Below are 17,297 nucleotides of genomic sequence, written 5' to 3'. Positions count from 1 at the left end.
AAAAAAAAAATCTGGCCACCAGGTTGGGTAAACACTGGTTTATCTGAGGCGCTTGTCTCAGCAATGTGAGTAATCTTCAGTTTTACTAATTTATTCTGTATAAAGAAGGGGGACAATAGCCTTCTATTACAGGTATGGGATCCCTTATCCGGAAACCCGTTATCCAGAAAGCTCTGAATTACGGAAAGCCCATCTCCCATAGACTCCATTTTAATCAAATAATTCGGAATTTTAAAATTGATTTCCTTTTTCTCTGTAATAATAAAACAGTACCTGTACTTGATCCCAACTAAGATATAATTACCCCTTATTGGGGCAGAACAGCCCTATTGGGTTTATTTAATGGTTAAATGATTCCCTTTTCTCTGTAATAATAAAACAGTACCTGTACTTGATCCCAACTAAGATATAATTACCCCTTATTGGGGGCAGAACAGCCCTATTGGGTTTATTTAATGGTTAAATGATTCCCTTTTCTCTGTAATAATAAAACAGTACCTGTACTTGATCCCAACTAAGATATAATTACCCCTTATTGGGGGCAGAACAGCCCTATTGGGTTTATTTAATGGTTAAATGATTCCCTTTTCTCTGTAATAATAAAACAGTACCTGTACTTGATCCCAACTAAGATGTAAATAATCCTTATTGGATGCAAAACCATCCTATTGCGTTAATGAATGTTTTATTATTTTTTAGTAGACATAAGGTATGGAGATCAAAATTACGGAAAGACCCCTTATCCGGAATACCCTTGGTCCCGAGCATTCTGGATAACGGGTCCTATACCTGTACCATGTTCCACCACTTTTGTAGGATGTTATTTCTGAGCCCTGACCTGTGTGTTCTGTTTCCTACAGGTAGAAAGAGAGATCGCAATCCTCAAGCTGATTGAACACCCCCACGTTCTCAAGCTGCACGATGTCTATGAGAATAAGAAATATTTGTAGGTATTTACAGACATTCCATTGCTTCCACCAGCCTGCGGAGCTTTGGGCATCTGTGTTTGTTGGCTTGAGAGCTTTTATTGTTAGTGCTTAGAGCGGTGTGTTCCGTTCTTACTTAGGAATCTGGAGGTTATAGAAATGTAAACATCTTGCTTTTATTGCCTCTCTGGGTAGCTGAACCTTTATGAAGATGTACAGGGCTGTATGTTCTCCTATGCACGCTTTCATGGGAGCTCTAGAGTGGTGTCCTTGCATCACTATCCTGTTGGTCAGATGCTTATAAGAAGAAGGAGAGCTGGCATTAAAAGTTTATAAAAAAAAAATAAAAATGTCTGAAAAAATTAGCAAGAGACACAACAAGTTCATTATCTTAATGCTGTGCTGGTGTTTCTTTTCATGAGCAGGAGATCTTGTTGGCTTGCAATGTGCCAATCCCGTAGAACAGAATGGGACCCAGAACCAGTTAAATGGGACCTTCAGCAGTTAAAGGCACTTGGCAATCAGCACCTGTAAATTGTCAGTGCTATAACTAGAGGTACTGTGCAATAAACATTTTGGATAGATTCCTTTGGTATATTCACTAATTTACTATGATATATAAATTGAAGGATTAGTAAACCTTTAACATAAATTTATGTAAGAGTGCTATTCTAAGTGATTTTGCAATTTACATTCATTCATTACATATATTATTTTTAACCCGCAGGTTGGGCGGGTCCGGCCTGACCTCGGCACATCATCTGTGGGTTGCGAGCAGGGTTCGGGCTGAGCTCTTCCGCTTGCCCACAACCTTACACTGCCGGCAGCTCTCTTCTTAATTTATAGGTGCGCCCCCGGAAGCCCCACCCCTTTTGTATCATCATTGCGGGGTGGGTTGGGCGTGGGTCTATAAATAAAGGAAGGAAGCCAGGTAGGGTTCGGGTTGGGAGTGGGCAGGTTAGGGTCAGGTCGGTTCAAGAAAATCTCAACCCACACATCACTACTACAAGATATTAGGGTTAAAAGTACAGTTAATATGAATGCATTTTGTTTGTGCCATCTGCTGGTCACTTTCTGAACATGAAGTAGTAGTAGTTATGAGAAAATTGTCAGGAGAAAAAAAGGGCTGATCTGATGTTCTTCTGGTTAGGAAAAACAATAGAAACCTCAGGTAACTTTCACGTCTTCCCTACCCAGAAGAACATCAGCCCAACCCTCTTTCTTTCTCCTGAAAACTTCCTTGACGTCCTCAACTACTTCATGTTCAGAAAGTGACCAGCAGGTGGCGCTGTTGTAACAAAATGCATTCATTCTAACAGTACTTTCATCGTTAATCTTGGAATGAAAAAAAAAAAAAAAAATGAATGTAAATTGCAAAAGTGCTTAGAATACTCTCATACACTCTCGTTAATTTGACATATTTTTTAAAGGTTTACTTATCCTTGAAATACTTGTGATAACTGTACATTCCCTCAGGAGTATAAAAAATGAGGATATATGAGTCTCTGGGGCCATTAGCACTTAGCACATAAGGGTTTCCATTTTATATACAAAAAGGGTATTGATTAGAGGGATAAAAACATAATTTTGCCTCTTTATAGGTCCCTGGTAAGGCCTCACCTTGAGTATGCAGTGCAGTTTTGGGCTCCAGTCCTTAAGAAGGATATAAATGAGTTGTGCAGAGACTGCAACTAAACTGGTAAAAATGAGACATTGAGACTTTTGTACTAGTGACATTCCTACTTGGGGGTTACGTGTTCAGTCCTTCCAGTTGGCCAACATCCAGAAGGTCAAAGATATATAATGTAGTAGAACAGGAAATTATCTATCCATGTAATGTACAACATATTGTTTACATTATTATTTTCATAATTTGAAAATATGCAGTGACTAGCATCACGAGGACAGGCTGAAACCCATGAGCTGAAGCCCATGAAACCCTAGAGGAAGGAGGGGGCAAAACACACTCTGTGAGCTTCCATTATACATGGGAAGTACAACTGCTGAATCTACAGCCAGTCAACTGTTGTGCAGCTATAACTTCAGAAACCTCAGAAGGCCTCGGCTGTTGCTGGGGGGATGAAGGGCCACAGATGGGAAATACGGATATGTCACTTCTGCCACTATCTATCTTTATTGTCCTTATTCTGTATTGCTAGAACCATTTTTCAGCTGTTTGGGACAAGGACTTAATCTGTGAAAAGGTCCTAATGTTCTTGCTAAACAGACCACCTTCATTCTGTCTTTCTATCATTTCTATCATAGCTGGTTTAATGATTGCCTGAATATTGGTTCATTATAACCATTGGCCAAAAATGACCAAATTGGGAGCCTGTTGGCCCGCGTATGGAACCCAGAGGACTGCCTTTCTATTCCATATCTCTTTGAGCTTGTTCAGATATGATTCATGGTTGTCAATCCAGCAGTCAAGGGCAGCATCAGCCAGTGTTATTTTTCTGGACCCCTTAATGATCCACTTTGCAGCCCATTGGGATCATTCCAGTATAGCTTTTAATGTAGGTGTTTTTTTCTGGATAAAATAACAGCTTATGTAATGACCAAGCCAACCAAGCAAAATAAGCCTCATACATACTATATGAAAAATAATTGGCCCACTACATGTAATGAGTTGAACAGCATTGGTCTAGAACGCCCTTTCTGCTTGGCACAGTATCGCCATTCATAATTCCAGAGCTATGAACCCCAAGATTACAGCCTTGACAAATGCATTGATTAAAGCTGCACACTCCATCTTAAATTGTGGATTTTTATCTGATAGATGCACAGTGTTGGTGACATTTACGTTTCTGCGATGGAGGGCAAGTTTATGTTTATCACAAGAGCATGTTCCCGGAGACTTTATTACAAGGCTTCTGAACTGTTCTCGACATTCATTCTCTAACTTATTGATATACTGCAATCCATAAAATAATAAAAGTGTAGCTGTTTCCGCCATATACTGCGTTGCTGTGGACAGACGGAGCTGATTTGCTTTACAAATGAGGAGTTGCGGGGCAAGATTATGCAGCCAATTTGCAGTTAGAACTCTATGGAAACAAGAACTCAGTTTCTGAGATGGTTACTTACAGAGCCGAAGCCACTTTCAGTGGTAATAACCCTACTCGGCAGCGAGGAATGGGCTCTGTTTTTTAAATAAAGCCAGCATTGGCACACAGGTCTGTATTGGGGGGCTCTAATCTTACTCATTCACTAGAGATTTATCTATCTTACTGATTCACGAATGTTGCCTTTCCATTCCTCAGAACACTTATAAGGCTTTATAATATGCTGTAATATTATGGCAAACTCCTTGCCCTTCTGCTGTTAAAAGTATTGGGTAGGAGGATATTTATAAAATAGGGATACACAAAGTTCTCTTCAATCCAGTAACCCATAGCAACCAGTTAGATTTACAAATTTTGTCGGCATAATGGAAGTCTACATTGGATGCGACTTTTCTGATATTATTACATATTCCTAAAATTGTTTGTGAGATCTCATTAGGGGTCATTTACTACCCTGATGTGGGTTGCGCCTCCTGCTGTCTGTACTTTGCAACGTAGGGGGCGGGAGGTCGGACATTTTTGTTCCTCTCCCCACCTGCCAGTTTTAAATCAAGCACTGAATAACGCTGGCAGTGAGTGAATGATGGAAAAGGTGGGTGGCAGGAGTGGGGATGCCCCTGTACCTATCCCTGGACAACTAATGCAGTCAGTGCCTGATCCATTGGGCATGTTGCAGGTCTCTGTGCTCTGGGCACAATGCAGTGTCCAGTAGCATTGTAAATGAGGTCCATTGTGTTTTGCCCTCATGCATTTGGCTACTTATTTTGCTTTAATAAAGTGGCAGTAGGCAACGCTGCTCAGCTTAAGCCAGGCTTACGGTGGTCATACAGGGGCAGATTTAATTTTGGTGCTTCAGACTGATTTGGCAGCTTATCTGTCCGTATATGGGGCCTCCAACAGGCCTCCCCGACCCATATCTTTTCAAAAAAACAGCCAGAAATTGAGCAGGCTTACTTTTAGTATCAGATCGAGGGCCGCATTGACTCATTGATACTCCAACTCTTCCTATTCCATTCATTGAAATGTGATTGTTTGGCCAAAACTACTGCATTAGCACAATATCAGCCACTGAAGATGGGCATATTGGGGGAACGATTGCTCAACTGACAACCTCGCCAAACAATCACCTTTAGGCTTAGGCTTCAAATAAAGAGACCAACTGCAATAAGTATACAGTTAAAAGCTCTCCCATGGATAAAGAATTTTCACGATCATTTTTTAAATAAAAAAATACAGTAACATTTAATGATACTTCATAAATCTTCCCAGTGATTTCCTACATGGGATACCTGCTGTTATAGGAAACATATGTAGCTCTGTTGCTTGGTTTACCTTTTTAGCCCATAGGGGCCCCTAATGGTTCTACTGTGAGGGGAGAGGGAAATGCACGGAGGCAGAGGTAAATACCATTATGGTAACACTTGTGGATTCTGAGAAACGTAGGTCGAATCACACCTGCCCGTCTCTCTTTACACTGGGAATCCGCTATCATGATGGACAGATATTGCAATGAGCAAGTAGTCAGTGACATTTCTATGCCCCAAGGGGCCCCTCATACACATACGGTGCTGTTATTGTGCTATTGAGTGGAATAGTCAGTTCTCTGGTGAGAACATCTGCACGTTGCTTGTAAAAAGTCAGTCCCTTGCCAAACTTCAGTCTGCTTTGTATATGTGTTTATTCATATAGCACCACAAATAAACGGAGTGCTTTACGAGTGAGAAACACAAACAGGAGTAGGCTTAGGCTTTTTGAAATGCAAACATAATTTCAAGCAACTTTGCAATATACATCAATTAAAAAACATGCAGCCTTTTCATGATGTTTAATGTAATAATATGGTTTGGAACAGTTCCCTAAGCCCCGCCCCCTGTTCCCCTGCTGATCTGGCTGACTACTTTGTGACTCAAATAAAATGTAACAGTAGTCGCCTGTCCTCAGCCTGCCTTCAGCCTGCATCCTCCCAATCCCACAATCCCCTGCACACGTGATGTCAATAAGGAAAGGAACATCACAGTGCAATGCATTGTGGGTTATGTAGTTCCTGCATGCTGCCTGTAAGCTGTGGGGAAGTTGTTACAATCTGTAACATTAATGTTTTAGTCCCTCCTCCCCTGCCAGGATTTCAAATGAGGCAGAAGAACTGTTTTGCAGCTGAATTTCAGTACATAAAAATGCTATTTATTCATACTTTTTGAAGGAACAGATTACAGGGATAGGTATATTAGGGGTTTCTGTGTTGTGTGGGGCTCTTTAAGAAATTTTGGCTCAGAAGCTTGAGTTCCCCTTTAAGTGCTTATGTGATTTCTGTACACAGCACCTCTAAGACCTTATTCTATTTTTTTATTAAGAAAAAAGGAAATCATTTTTTTTTATATTTGATTAAAATGGAGTCTGTGGGAGATGGCCTTCCCATAATTCAGAGCTTACTGGATAACAGATCCCATACCTGTGATTAATAAAATTATTGTGATCTGTATAAGAATAGTAGGAGCAATGGGAACATAATTTACCCATTCAGGTCAGATTGATTTATAGTACTTAATCCTTACACTTGTCATATGACTAATAAGGCACTGGTCAATTTACGGCAACACAGTTTTGCTCAAATGATAAATTGAGTTGTGGTTTTTTTGTGGTTTGGTTGCCTTATTATAATAATCAAGTGGCTTCATTCCCATCAACAGATAGCATGTGACCCGCATAAAGGGTAAATGGAAATAAGGTCCATTTATGATTGCTAAATGCAATGCTGGTCATGCTGGCGGATAATTGAAGGTGTTTGCTTCTATATCTTATTGCACCTTCTTTAATGCATACTGAGCTCAGCCCAAGGTGCAGGGTGCTGTGGTGCAAGGGAGCCCTTGTATAACCACCTGCATTTGTCCCCTACTGCACACTATTGCCCTGAATGGAGAATGCCTATAGGAGCTAATACTGCGGCTTTGCAGCCTGCAAATACACCATATACAGCCCGTGCCGGGATAATCATTTGCACAGGCCCCATGTGCTGTAAAATGTGTTAAACTTTATGGCGCAGCCACTCAAAAATGGTAAATCATAATTATTATCAAGATAATTAGACCCAGGAACAACCCCGCAGGCTGTAACAAGATACACTATAAAACTAGCACAGATTTTGAATTAATGCACTTGGCTTAGTTTTCATTGAAATCTCCACTCCGTGTCCTTGGTTTGTTTCAGTTATTTCAAGGGGTGATTTTGGCCATTCCTCTGAATTTGGCCCCCCTGTAGTAACTGGCACACACACCACCCACCCGTTTGATCAAGCATAGAGCAGGGAGCCTATAGGGACATAGGTAGCTTATTCCGCAGGGCGTTATTCACTGCCTTTGCCAGAATTCCTCAACTTTTTCAAGGGTTGATTATCCACCCATGTTCAGGGGCCAATAATAAAATATTTCCATATGAAGACGTTAGTGGAGCTTTAAGGCAGGCTTGAGGGTATAAATATCTCTTATAGGACCACATCTGGCCTATATGGAACAGTCCATTTGTTGTTCCAGATATGGCTTCTTACACCCCTCACTTTCTATATATCTTCACTCAGGTTTGGACTGGGATTCAAAATAGACCCTGGCATTTGATTTACACAGAGGCCCAAACAGCCCCCAACCAGCCGAATAAATAGTGATTGTCTATGGCATCTTACAGTAGCCCCTCTGGCATTTCCCTGAACCCACAGACTGTCAGTCCTGTCTGTCTTTGCTCAGCTCTACTAATCATCTTGACAACATACTGCCTAACACAGTGATCCCCAACCAGTGGCTCGGGAGTAACATGTTGCTCCCCAACCCTTGGATGTTGCTCTCAGTGCCCCCAAACCAGGGAGTTATTTTTGAATTCCTGACTTGGGGGCAAGTTTTGGTTGAATAAAAACAAGATTTCCTACCAAATAAAGCCCCCTGTAAGCTGATAGTGTGCATAGAGGCCCCTAATAGCCAATCACAGCCCTTATTTTGCACCTCCATGAACTTTTATGGTGCTTGTGTTGCTCCCCAAGTCTTTTTACATTAGACTGTGGCTCACGAGTAAGAAAGGTTGGGGATCCCTGGCCTAACACATGTGCACAGGGTTGGACTGGCCCACGGGAAACCAGAAAAAATCCCAGTGGGCCTGATCCTGGGCCCTGCTGCCTGACCACAAGCCAGCCACCCACATAAAACATAAACAAAATTAAACATAGCCAAATATTCCACAGTGGAACACATGGCCATCTTTAATTATTTCATTGGAGATGTGGCAAGATTGATGGCAGGAAGTAAATAGCTGGGGGCGGGGAGATGCGGAGAGGTGCAAAGGGGTGCAGAGCGCCTTGACTGGGGTACCATAGTCACATGAACATGGCATTGAGTTAAGTGACACACACTTTTTCATAAAAATGTGAAAGCCATGGCCACTTCATGGTAGCCCTTGTTCAGGGGACACTAACATAATAGTTCTATTATTATTAAAGGAACAGTAACATCTAAAAATGAAATTGTTGTCAAGGAATGGCAATAAAATGTACTGTTTCCCTGCATTGGAAAAACTGGTGCCTTTGCTTCAGAAAGACTACTATATTTTATATACACAAGCTGCACTGTAGCCATGGGGCCTGCCATTTAAGAACAGGATACACAGCTGATAACAGATAAGCTGAGCAGAATCCCATTGTATTCTACAGGCTTTATTTGTTATCTGCTGTGTAACCTGTGCCTTTTCTCCTTTCTCGGCTTTAAATGGCTACGCAGCAGCTTTGTTTATATAAATTAAAGTTTCTAAAAGCAAAGGCAAAGGTTTTACCAGTTCAGGGCAACAGTACATTATATTTGAATTACTTTTATGTTTTGGTGTTACTGTTCCTTTATGTTCCCCTATATCCAGTAACAATGAGTGAACAGATGTCAGTTTGGAGAACTTTGTGATTATCAGGAAATAGCGGATGGTGTCAAAACATTGTTATACGCGGAGCTCTGAAAGAATTCCGTGTCGTGCTGCAAGCCCACGATTTTACGCCGGGCAAGCAATAAGGAGCCTGTTAAATAAAGCGATTACACAAAAGCCCAGTAATGAGGCTTCTCTAAATGGAAAAGTCTTATGTGCGCTTCTGTAACGAGGATGATCTGTTTTATAAAGTGTGAACAAGAAGCTAAGTCTGTAATGAGCATACGCCAGAGTGGAATTTCAGCACAAGGACTTGCTCACAACCATGCAACCTCAAAGGCAGCTGGAGAGGCTCTGAGCTTCAACAGAGCGGCAGTTTTGCTCGATTCTGCAGACTTATTTTTTAAAGGAGAAGGAAAGGGAAAAACTAAGTAAGCTTTATGAGAAAGCTCTATGTAAATACAGCCATAAGCACTCACAGAGTCCTCTATCAAAAGAAACACAGGATTTCTTGGCTTCTTTTGTGTAAACATGCTCTTTGGTATCAGACTTCCTCTCTCGGAAAAATCCTTCATTCCCGGAGTCTGTGCAGCTGCTATAAACCTATATACCGTATATACTCGAGTATAAGCCAATCCGAATATAAGCCGAGGTACCTAATTTTACCTAAGAAAACGGGAAAAACCTATTGACTCGAGTATAAGCCTAGGGTGGGAAATGCAGCAGCTTCTAAGTTTCAATAATTAAAATAAATTCCTATAAAATTTGGATCTATCAATCTTTCTGAACAAATACGTGCAGGGAATGAGTATGCGAGATGCCAGGCTCCCCCCTACTTCCCCCCTATTCAGTGTGTGTTACTTTAAGGAGTTCCTCTCTCCCTCAATCACTCACTTGCTCGCTCCTCGCCTCGCTCCTCGTCTCCTCAGCTAAATAGCATGCAGGCTTGATGGTTCCGTTGCCTGCCTGCATCAAAGAGCTCTCGCCACACAAAGAGATTAATAGCAGGCCAGTTTGAGCTTTTCTGTGCATGCCTGCTCTCCCCCCTTCCTATTACAAACATAGACACCGGAGCTGAAGCAGGGAGCGTGTGATGTCACGCCAGGGGGCGGGGCAAGGAACCAGGAAGAATTGGCACGCAGAAGAGAGCGCAGGGAATCAGGTAGCAGAGGAACTCGAGTATAAGCCGAGGGTTAATTTTTCAGCACATTTTGGGTATACAGTACTTCTCAGACTTTTACTACATACTGACATTTCTCATGGTGGTTGGTATGGTAATGCTGAGACTTGGATATATGTCTCAGTAATGTGCCCCCTGCTGGTATGAGCTATAATATCTCTGGGATAGATCACTTGGTTCTGTAGCCTTCCTCCTTTAGTGCTTGCTCTCATTCTCGTAAAGGAAAGAATCAGTTATAGAGGGATGCAGGCCAATATGTCAACTTCTGCAGGGAGATCCCTATGGGAATGAAGGAGCCTTTAATATGGAAAACCCATTTTCTTTGGAATAACAACAGATTAATACAAAAAAAAAAGCAGGGGAAATAATTATCCCAGGGGAGAAGCTGAGTGATGGGCTACTTTGCCTGGACTCACCAGTGTGTAAAGGGATTCTGTCATGATTTTTATGGTGTAGTTCTTATTACTAAATTTAACTGTGTATATTGCAAATAATTCATTTTACCATTCAAAATATTATTCTTGAACCAACAAATGTATTTGTAGCTGTAATATTGGTGTGTAGGCGCCATCTCAGTGCATTGTGCCTGAGTCTGAGCTTTCAGAAGGAGCCAGCGCTACACATTAGAACTGCTTTCAGCTAACCTATTGTTTCTCCCAGGGCCAGAACTAGGGGTAGGCAGAAGAGGGACATGCCTAGGGCACAACGTTTGGGGGGTAATAGGCACATACTTCTTTCTCCTACCCCTAGTCTGTGCCCTTGTCCCCCGCTACCCGCCTGTTTCTTACTTCTCTCCCCCATCTTCAGAGAGCCTCACATGGAGGGGGGAGCAAGAAGCTGAGTTGCCTAAGGTACCTGGTTGGCTTGTCCCGGCGCTGGTTTCTCCAATTCAATGTAACTGGAGGAGTCATGGCTGGACTTGTGTTTTACTACTGAGTCCTATTCTCATTTCTACCACTAGGTGGAGCATGGGAAAGTTACTAGTAAAGCAGGTGTCAGCAAACGGTTTTCTACCTAGGCTGCTGAACTTGCAGCGCAGCAGTAAAGTGTGACTGAAGTTTATCTGCGCACAAGTCACGTGGCTGTGGCACCCTGGGAAATGAAGAATATGGATAGCCCTATGTCAGATATCAAAATTAAATATAAAAAAAGTCTGTTTGCTATTAACTGATGCATTTTATAATAAACATGTTTTCCCATTACAGTAGCCCTGCTGGGCAGAGGGCAAGTTCCTTTTGTGAACAACCTAAGACAATATATTATTGCATATTTATAGAGAATCTATATAAATAGAAGTCTTTGTAGGTATTATTATAGGCGTTAAAATAAAACGAACCTCCGCTGGGATATTCCTAGACAGCTCTGACAGGGAAGCCTCGGTTCCCCATGATGATTTGCAATATCACAGTAGCCTGGGGTTATTTTATATGTAGGCCATGAAGGACAGCTGGGCAGCAGTAAACTTTCCTACCATATTTCCTTCCCAATTAAATTGTCTTTAGTTACCTTTAATAATAAAGGCAGGTCAGGATAATGATAATCTCCCGGCATGTTAATGAAGGCACCAGCCTCCCCAGCAGCCTCTCTATAGAAGGAATGAATAACTATCGGGTCAGAAGGTTTTTTCTGTTTAATGAGGTCTGTTTAATTGTTCAGACAGCAAGCCTTCATACTGAGTAATGTAGTGAGGACCTCACAAGTGATAGATCCTCCTTCACCCATTAGGCTGCCTTATACTGTACCAGGGAGCTCTTACATCCCTTCACCCAATTACAGAGAGGCATCTCGTCCATTAATTATTTTGATTAGTTAAGACATTAACTTATTTTAGATTGGGCCAATAGGAGACAGATTTTTCAGTCACTTGACATCATATAAAAGATAATTAACTGCATGCAAAGTCCAGGAACTGTGACAGAAATGGAAGGCATCAATCACGATATTGAAAACATTGCCTAATGAGCTCTTAACTGAAAGTGTTGTCTATTTGTTAGAATGTACAGAATAAGTCCAATACATGATGGAATATGGAGTTTTTCCAGTTGTAAAAAATGCCTGATTTACAGAACTGTGTACCGGCTTTTAGGCATAAATATTAAATATTCCTTTTTCTCAACTGCTTTTCCTAGATACCTGGTGCTTGAACATGTGTCCGGAGGAGAACTTTTTGACTATTTGGTTAAAAAGGGCCGGCTAACTCCGAAAGAGGCACGCAAATTCTTCCGACAAATCATATCCGCCCTTGACTTCTGTCACAGCTACTCCATATGGTGAGTCCCATTGCATCTTGGCTGCAAGAAACCAAGCCTTCTGCCTGTAGATGAATAAATATTAAGATGCTAGAAAATGATCTGGAAATCTAAAGGTTTCTGAGAACTGATTGAATCTTTCGGCCAGGCCTTATTATAGGACTTGCTGCTGGGCCAAGTTAAGGGTGCTGGCTTTTGCAGACATTAAAGGGGGGCATGAAAATAAGGCATGAAAATAAAGGGAGATTTCAGAGCTTGAACTAGGTATGCTGGTACCATAGGTAAACATGGCAACTGGTGCCAACCTTAGCCCTCCCTCCCACCTTAACTTAATAGTATCCCTCTTCTTTTTCCCACCACTTTCTTTTACCTTACCTTTCACTGTTCTCTGGGAGCCATTCTGTCCTACTTTACCCTCCCCGTCATCTGCCATTTTCTCCTTTCTACATCCTCCATGTGTCATTCTCTCTACCCCACAGATGCCATTCTTTCCCCCTACCCCACAGATGCCATTCTTTCCCCCTACCCCACCGGTGCCATTCCTTCCCCCTATCCCACCGGTGCCATTCTTTTCCCCTATCCCACTGGTGCCATTATTTCCCCCTACCCCACAGATGCCATTCTTTCCCCCTATCCCACTGGTACCATTCTTTCCCCCTATCCCACCGGTGCCATTCTTTCCCCCTATCCCACCGGTGCCATTCTTTCCCCCTACCCCACCGGTGCCATTCTTTCCCCCTACCACACCGGTGCCATTCTTTTACCCTTCCCTTACCAGTTCCATTCTCCCACCCTACCCCACGGGTGCCATTTTTTCCACCCCGCCCTCCTGCTCTCTATGTGCTTTCACTCTGTTCTAATTTTTTTCTGTACCCCAAAACCTCCCCCTGCCTGTATCGTTTCTGCAACATCTGCCTCTTCTTTTCCAGTGTGCTCCCCCCTATAAAATCATCATAAAAATAAACCTCTCTATTTACTTGTATGGGATTTTTAGGGTTCCCTTATTTTAGGTTCATAAACCTATTTGAAGAACATTCTAAATACTTGTGTTTACACTTAAAACAGTTTCATCATCTTCTCTGCATGTCCACCCTCCTTAAATGCCTTGCCCCTACAATGATGCCACGTAAAGAACAATAAGTGCTGGATTGGCACCCATGGGATGTGTCGGGTGGGGGTCTGGTCCCTGTGCTGGGATAATAAGTAATCACTAAAAGATTCATCAGCAAATGTAAACTAATGGAGCCTCTTCCTCTACTCTTATGCCTCTGATTTATTTCTTTCAACCATGGGCAGCCACAGAGACCTGAAGCCAGAAAATTTATTACTAGATGAAAAAAACAACATCAGGATAGCAGACTTTGGGATGGCGTCACTGCAGGTTGGCGACAGTTTACTAGAAACCAGCTGTGGGTAAGTATAGCTCTATGGATTTGGGTGTTTCCCAAGGGGAAGGATATAAGGAGGAATCCATAGACTAACACACACTTATATTCATCAATGACAGGTGTATGCTTTGGCTTAAAGTTCCCCTTTGCTGGTGACACTGGATTTTGACATTGGGGCACTTCTGAGCAACCCATGTGTGGTAGAGTCATGTCAAACTTGCACCCTTTCATCTTTAGATTTCTACATTAGCCATTGTCAACTACCACAACATCTCAGCCACTGCCATGTATCTCAATATCAACCATTTCCATGTGTCTCAATACAATATCTACCTTTTCCAAGTATTGTAACATTGGCCATCACCATGTATACCAGCCGCAGTCATAACTATTTTTTTCAACAGCCATTGCCAACATGTGACACAAAATTGCCCATTGCCAACATCACCAGGCCATGTAACACCAACAGACTATAGCATTATTTACTATGACCCGAGGACACAAGTGCTAGAGCACTAAGGGGCACAATCAGACATGCAATGGGTGGGTGCAAGGCAGCCCTGTTCTTACTGCCCGCCATAGGTGGTAAGTATTGGGTTCCATTGTAACCTGTATTTGCTGGTGCTCCATATCTTGCTTATCCAACTGATGGGCAGGGGGCAAAGTATGATAAAAAGAAAGTCTGGCGTTTTGCACTTCGAACCCTGCACCCCCATCAGACAATAACCCCTCCTATATTTGACATGACTGTTCTAGAAGCCTCACGAGACTGGCGTTTCCAATCACTAACCCCAATTAAACACAGGGCTATTTTTAAAAAAGGAAAAAAAAAATAAGTTGAGCAATGTCTAAAGAGCAAATTGCTCCAATTCATCAAGGAAAATAGGTTTCAGTTTTCCACTGGAGCAGCACTAATACAAAAATGCAATTTGCTGTTATCTGAAATTGTGTATCATAACATTCAGAGATCGGCATGTAATTGTCCTCATTGTGTGACATAATGGAAAGGAGAACTGGTACAGCCCTAGAGATGCCCCTCATTTAAGACGTTGAGATAAATATTTTCACCAGTTCCATTGTATCATTTGTTTCCTACTGTTTTTAAGATATAAATAGGTTATTGTTTCTCACACTGAAACTAATGGGTTATATCTTCCTGCCACTGTTGGGCACAGCAAGTCACTAATAGGCCAGAAAAGGCATGTTAGAAGTCTTGGAATGGGGTACATGGGACCCAGCAGAGATGTCACCCCAGGGGCCCATCAAACATATAAGCACACCGTTGCAACCACCACCCTTCACAACTTACATTGCCCTACGCCCCCCGCTATGTACACAAAAAAGCAGGGCTCTCTCGAAAAAATATTGGGCCTATTGTGAAAGTGAAAATGCCAACGAGCATATTAACCCCAGGCATGCAAGTAAGATAACTGATGAAAACAGAACACATTAACCACAGGCATTCCAGTATGATCACTGCAAAAAATAGAAAATAACACATTAACCCCAGACATGCCAGTAAGATCAGTGCAGAAAATGCAGACAGGCTGTGTATGGTTGAGGGGCCCAACAGGGAGCGAGACTGGCTGTGTGCAGTGATTGGGGCCTAGATTATCTAACAGAACAATGCTGATGAGCCAGTCTGACCCTGCCTGTTAGACAAACTGAGACTCACAGTATGTGCGAGTTTTTGGCAGATGTACAAAAATGTTAGGATGATAAACTCATCAATAAATTATTAAAGGTGATGTAAACCCAACCATTGACTGTTGTCTGATAAAAGAAAATGTAGTTACAAGCAACTCTCCTTTATACAGTCATTAAAAGATGTTCAGTGGTTATGAAAAGCAGTGCAGTGTCTGTCTCTTGGCTATTCTTTGCACTTGTGGTTCTGACTGCATATCTCTGCCTGTAATTGTTTACAATGGGTTTTTACAGTACATTTTATCTGTAAATATTGTGCCTATAGTAGGGAGTCGAAATCAGATTCACATTACCAGAGCCAGAAAGATGAACCTGTAACCCTTTAGTTGTTGGAACCCCAGGTGGTTGGGTAAAGTAGACTGGCTAAAGACCAACAATAGTGAATGGTTTTAGTGAGGACATTTTGTGGCTAGGAGGCCCCATATGAGAATGGAAGCCCAGGGCAAGTACTCCCTTTTGCCTTGTGTAGGATAAGACACACAGAGCAATGCCCTAGGCTTCCAGCCTCATATGGGGCGTCTGGCCTGGTTTGGGTCTAGAATGTTGTACTGTGGTGTAGCGTACATAGACCTTTGCTATATGTGTATATTTCATTGTTCCCCATATTCCTTCCATAAAGCACCGAGGAAAAACATAAGGTTTTTCAAACTAACCATGATATTTTAAGAAGACATATGGAGCCAACTGGCGCATAGCAGCAAAAAAATATTTCTGATTAACACATTCTTCCCTTTATCTCCAAATAACATCTTTTTACTCTTTCACTGTCTTTTCTCTTTTCCTCTCTCTTTCATGCACCATCCCTTTGTGCCCAGGTCTCCTCACTATGCATGTCCCGAGGTGATCAAGGTAAGTCTTTACCTGCTCCCACCTCCTGCTCTCGTGTTTTACTCTCCTCTCATTCTCCCTTGTGTCAGGGATCACATGTCCCACTGTCCATCTAAAGGGCGCCATGGATTGTACAGCGCTGCGGAATATGTTGGCGCTTTATAAATAAATGTTAATAATAATAATAATGGATTTTGTGCTCGTTATGTCCTTATGCAGAGTTCCTTAGGGTGAAGACACATGGAGCTACTAGTAGCAGCTACTTGTTGTGGCTACTAATAGACAATGCTGATCATTTACTGATAACTGTCTCTACATGTGTTTTAGCAGAGGCAATTCTCAGTATTATCTATGGCAGGGTATTTTTCTGGTGTTTAGTAGTCGTGAAAAAGTAGCTGCTACTAAGTAGCTCCATGTGTCTTCCCCCTTATTGGTGCTGGGCTTCTTTATAGGTAAAGATCAAAAAGTATACTAGAGAAGAATGGTAACTCATACAGAGAAGTAATTTCATTAAGAACTTTTCTTTGACTATACTGTCTTAAGGTGGTCATACAAATGCAGGTTTAAGCGGCCCATTTGGTCCCTTCAGACTGATTTGCCAGCTTATCTGCCCGTGTATGGGACAGTAAAAAAGTTGTCCTTGTTATTAAAATAATGTTAGCGTGCGAAACCCGCTGGAAAACCCTTGGAATTACTGCCAGGCCCAGGGCAGCTGTAGCGCCAGCGTTCCACAGCATTAAAGGGGTTGTTCACCTTTACAATAACTTTTAGTGTGATTTAGAGAGTGCTATTCTGATACAATGTGCAGTTGGTCTTCATTTATTATTATTTTCGGTTTTTGAATTATTTGTTCAGCAGCTCTCCAGTTTGGAATTTCAGCAGCTATCTGGTTGCTAGGTTCCAATTTAACCTAGCAACCAGCCAGTGATTTAAAAGAGAGGCAGGAATATGACTAGAGAAGGGCCTAAATAAAAAGATAAGGATTAAAAAGGAACAATAACAGAAAAACTGTAGCTTCACAGAGCAATAGTTTTTGGCTGCCGGGGTCAGTGACCCCTATTTGAAAGCTG

The 17,297-nt window shown here is 41.9% G+C and overlaps 1 protein-coding gene across 6 annotated transcripts in view; it reads left to right on the top strand.

Annotated features, from left to right (window-relative positions):
• The window catches only part of brsk1 (BR serine/threonine kinase 1), a 174,176-nt gene that overhangs the window by 99,920 nt on the left and 56,959 nt on the right, over positions 1-17,297 (top strand). For 5 of the 6 annotated variants that reach the window (XM_004916306.4, XM_004916305.4, XM_004916304.4 and 2 more), the window contains exons 3-6: positions 861-946; positions 12,188-12,328; positions 13,604-13,720; positions 16,215-16,248. In XM_004916306.4, coding sequence (XP_004916363.1) covers positions 861-946; positions 12,188-12,328; positions 13,604-13,720; positions 16,215-16,248 — 378 coding nt within the window. Of the gene's footprint in view, positions 1-860; positions 951-12,187; positions 12,329-13,603; positions 13,721-16,214; positions 16,249-17,297 lie in introns of all 6 variants that reach the window. The other variant, XM_031905838.1, reaches the window with a different exon arrangement.

The sequence above is a fragment of the Xenopus tropicalis genome, chromosome 7 (assembly GCF_000004195.4).
Source record: "Xenopus tropicalis strain Nigerian chromosome 7, UCB_Xtro_10.0, whole genome shotgun sequence".
Lineage (NCBI taxonomy): Eukaryota > Metazoa > Chordata > Amphibia > Anura > Pipidae > Xenopus > Xenopus tropicalis.
Note: the sequence above shows the minus strand (reverse complement) of the source record. Positions and strands in the feature narration are given on the sequence as shown.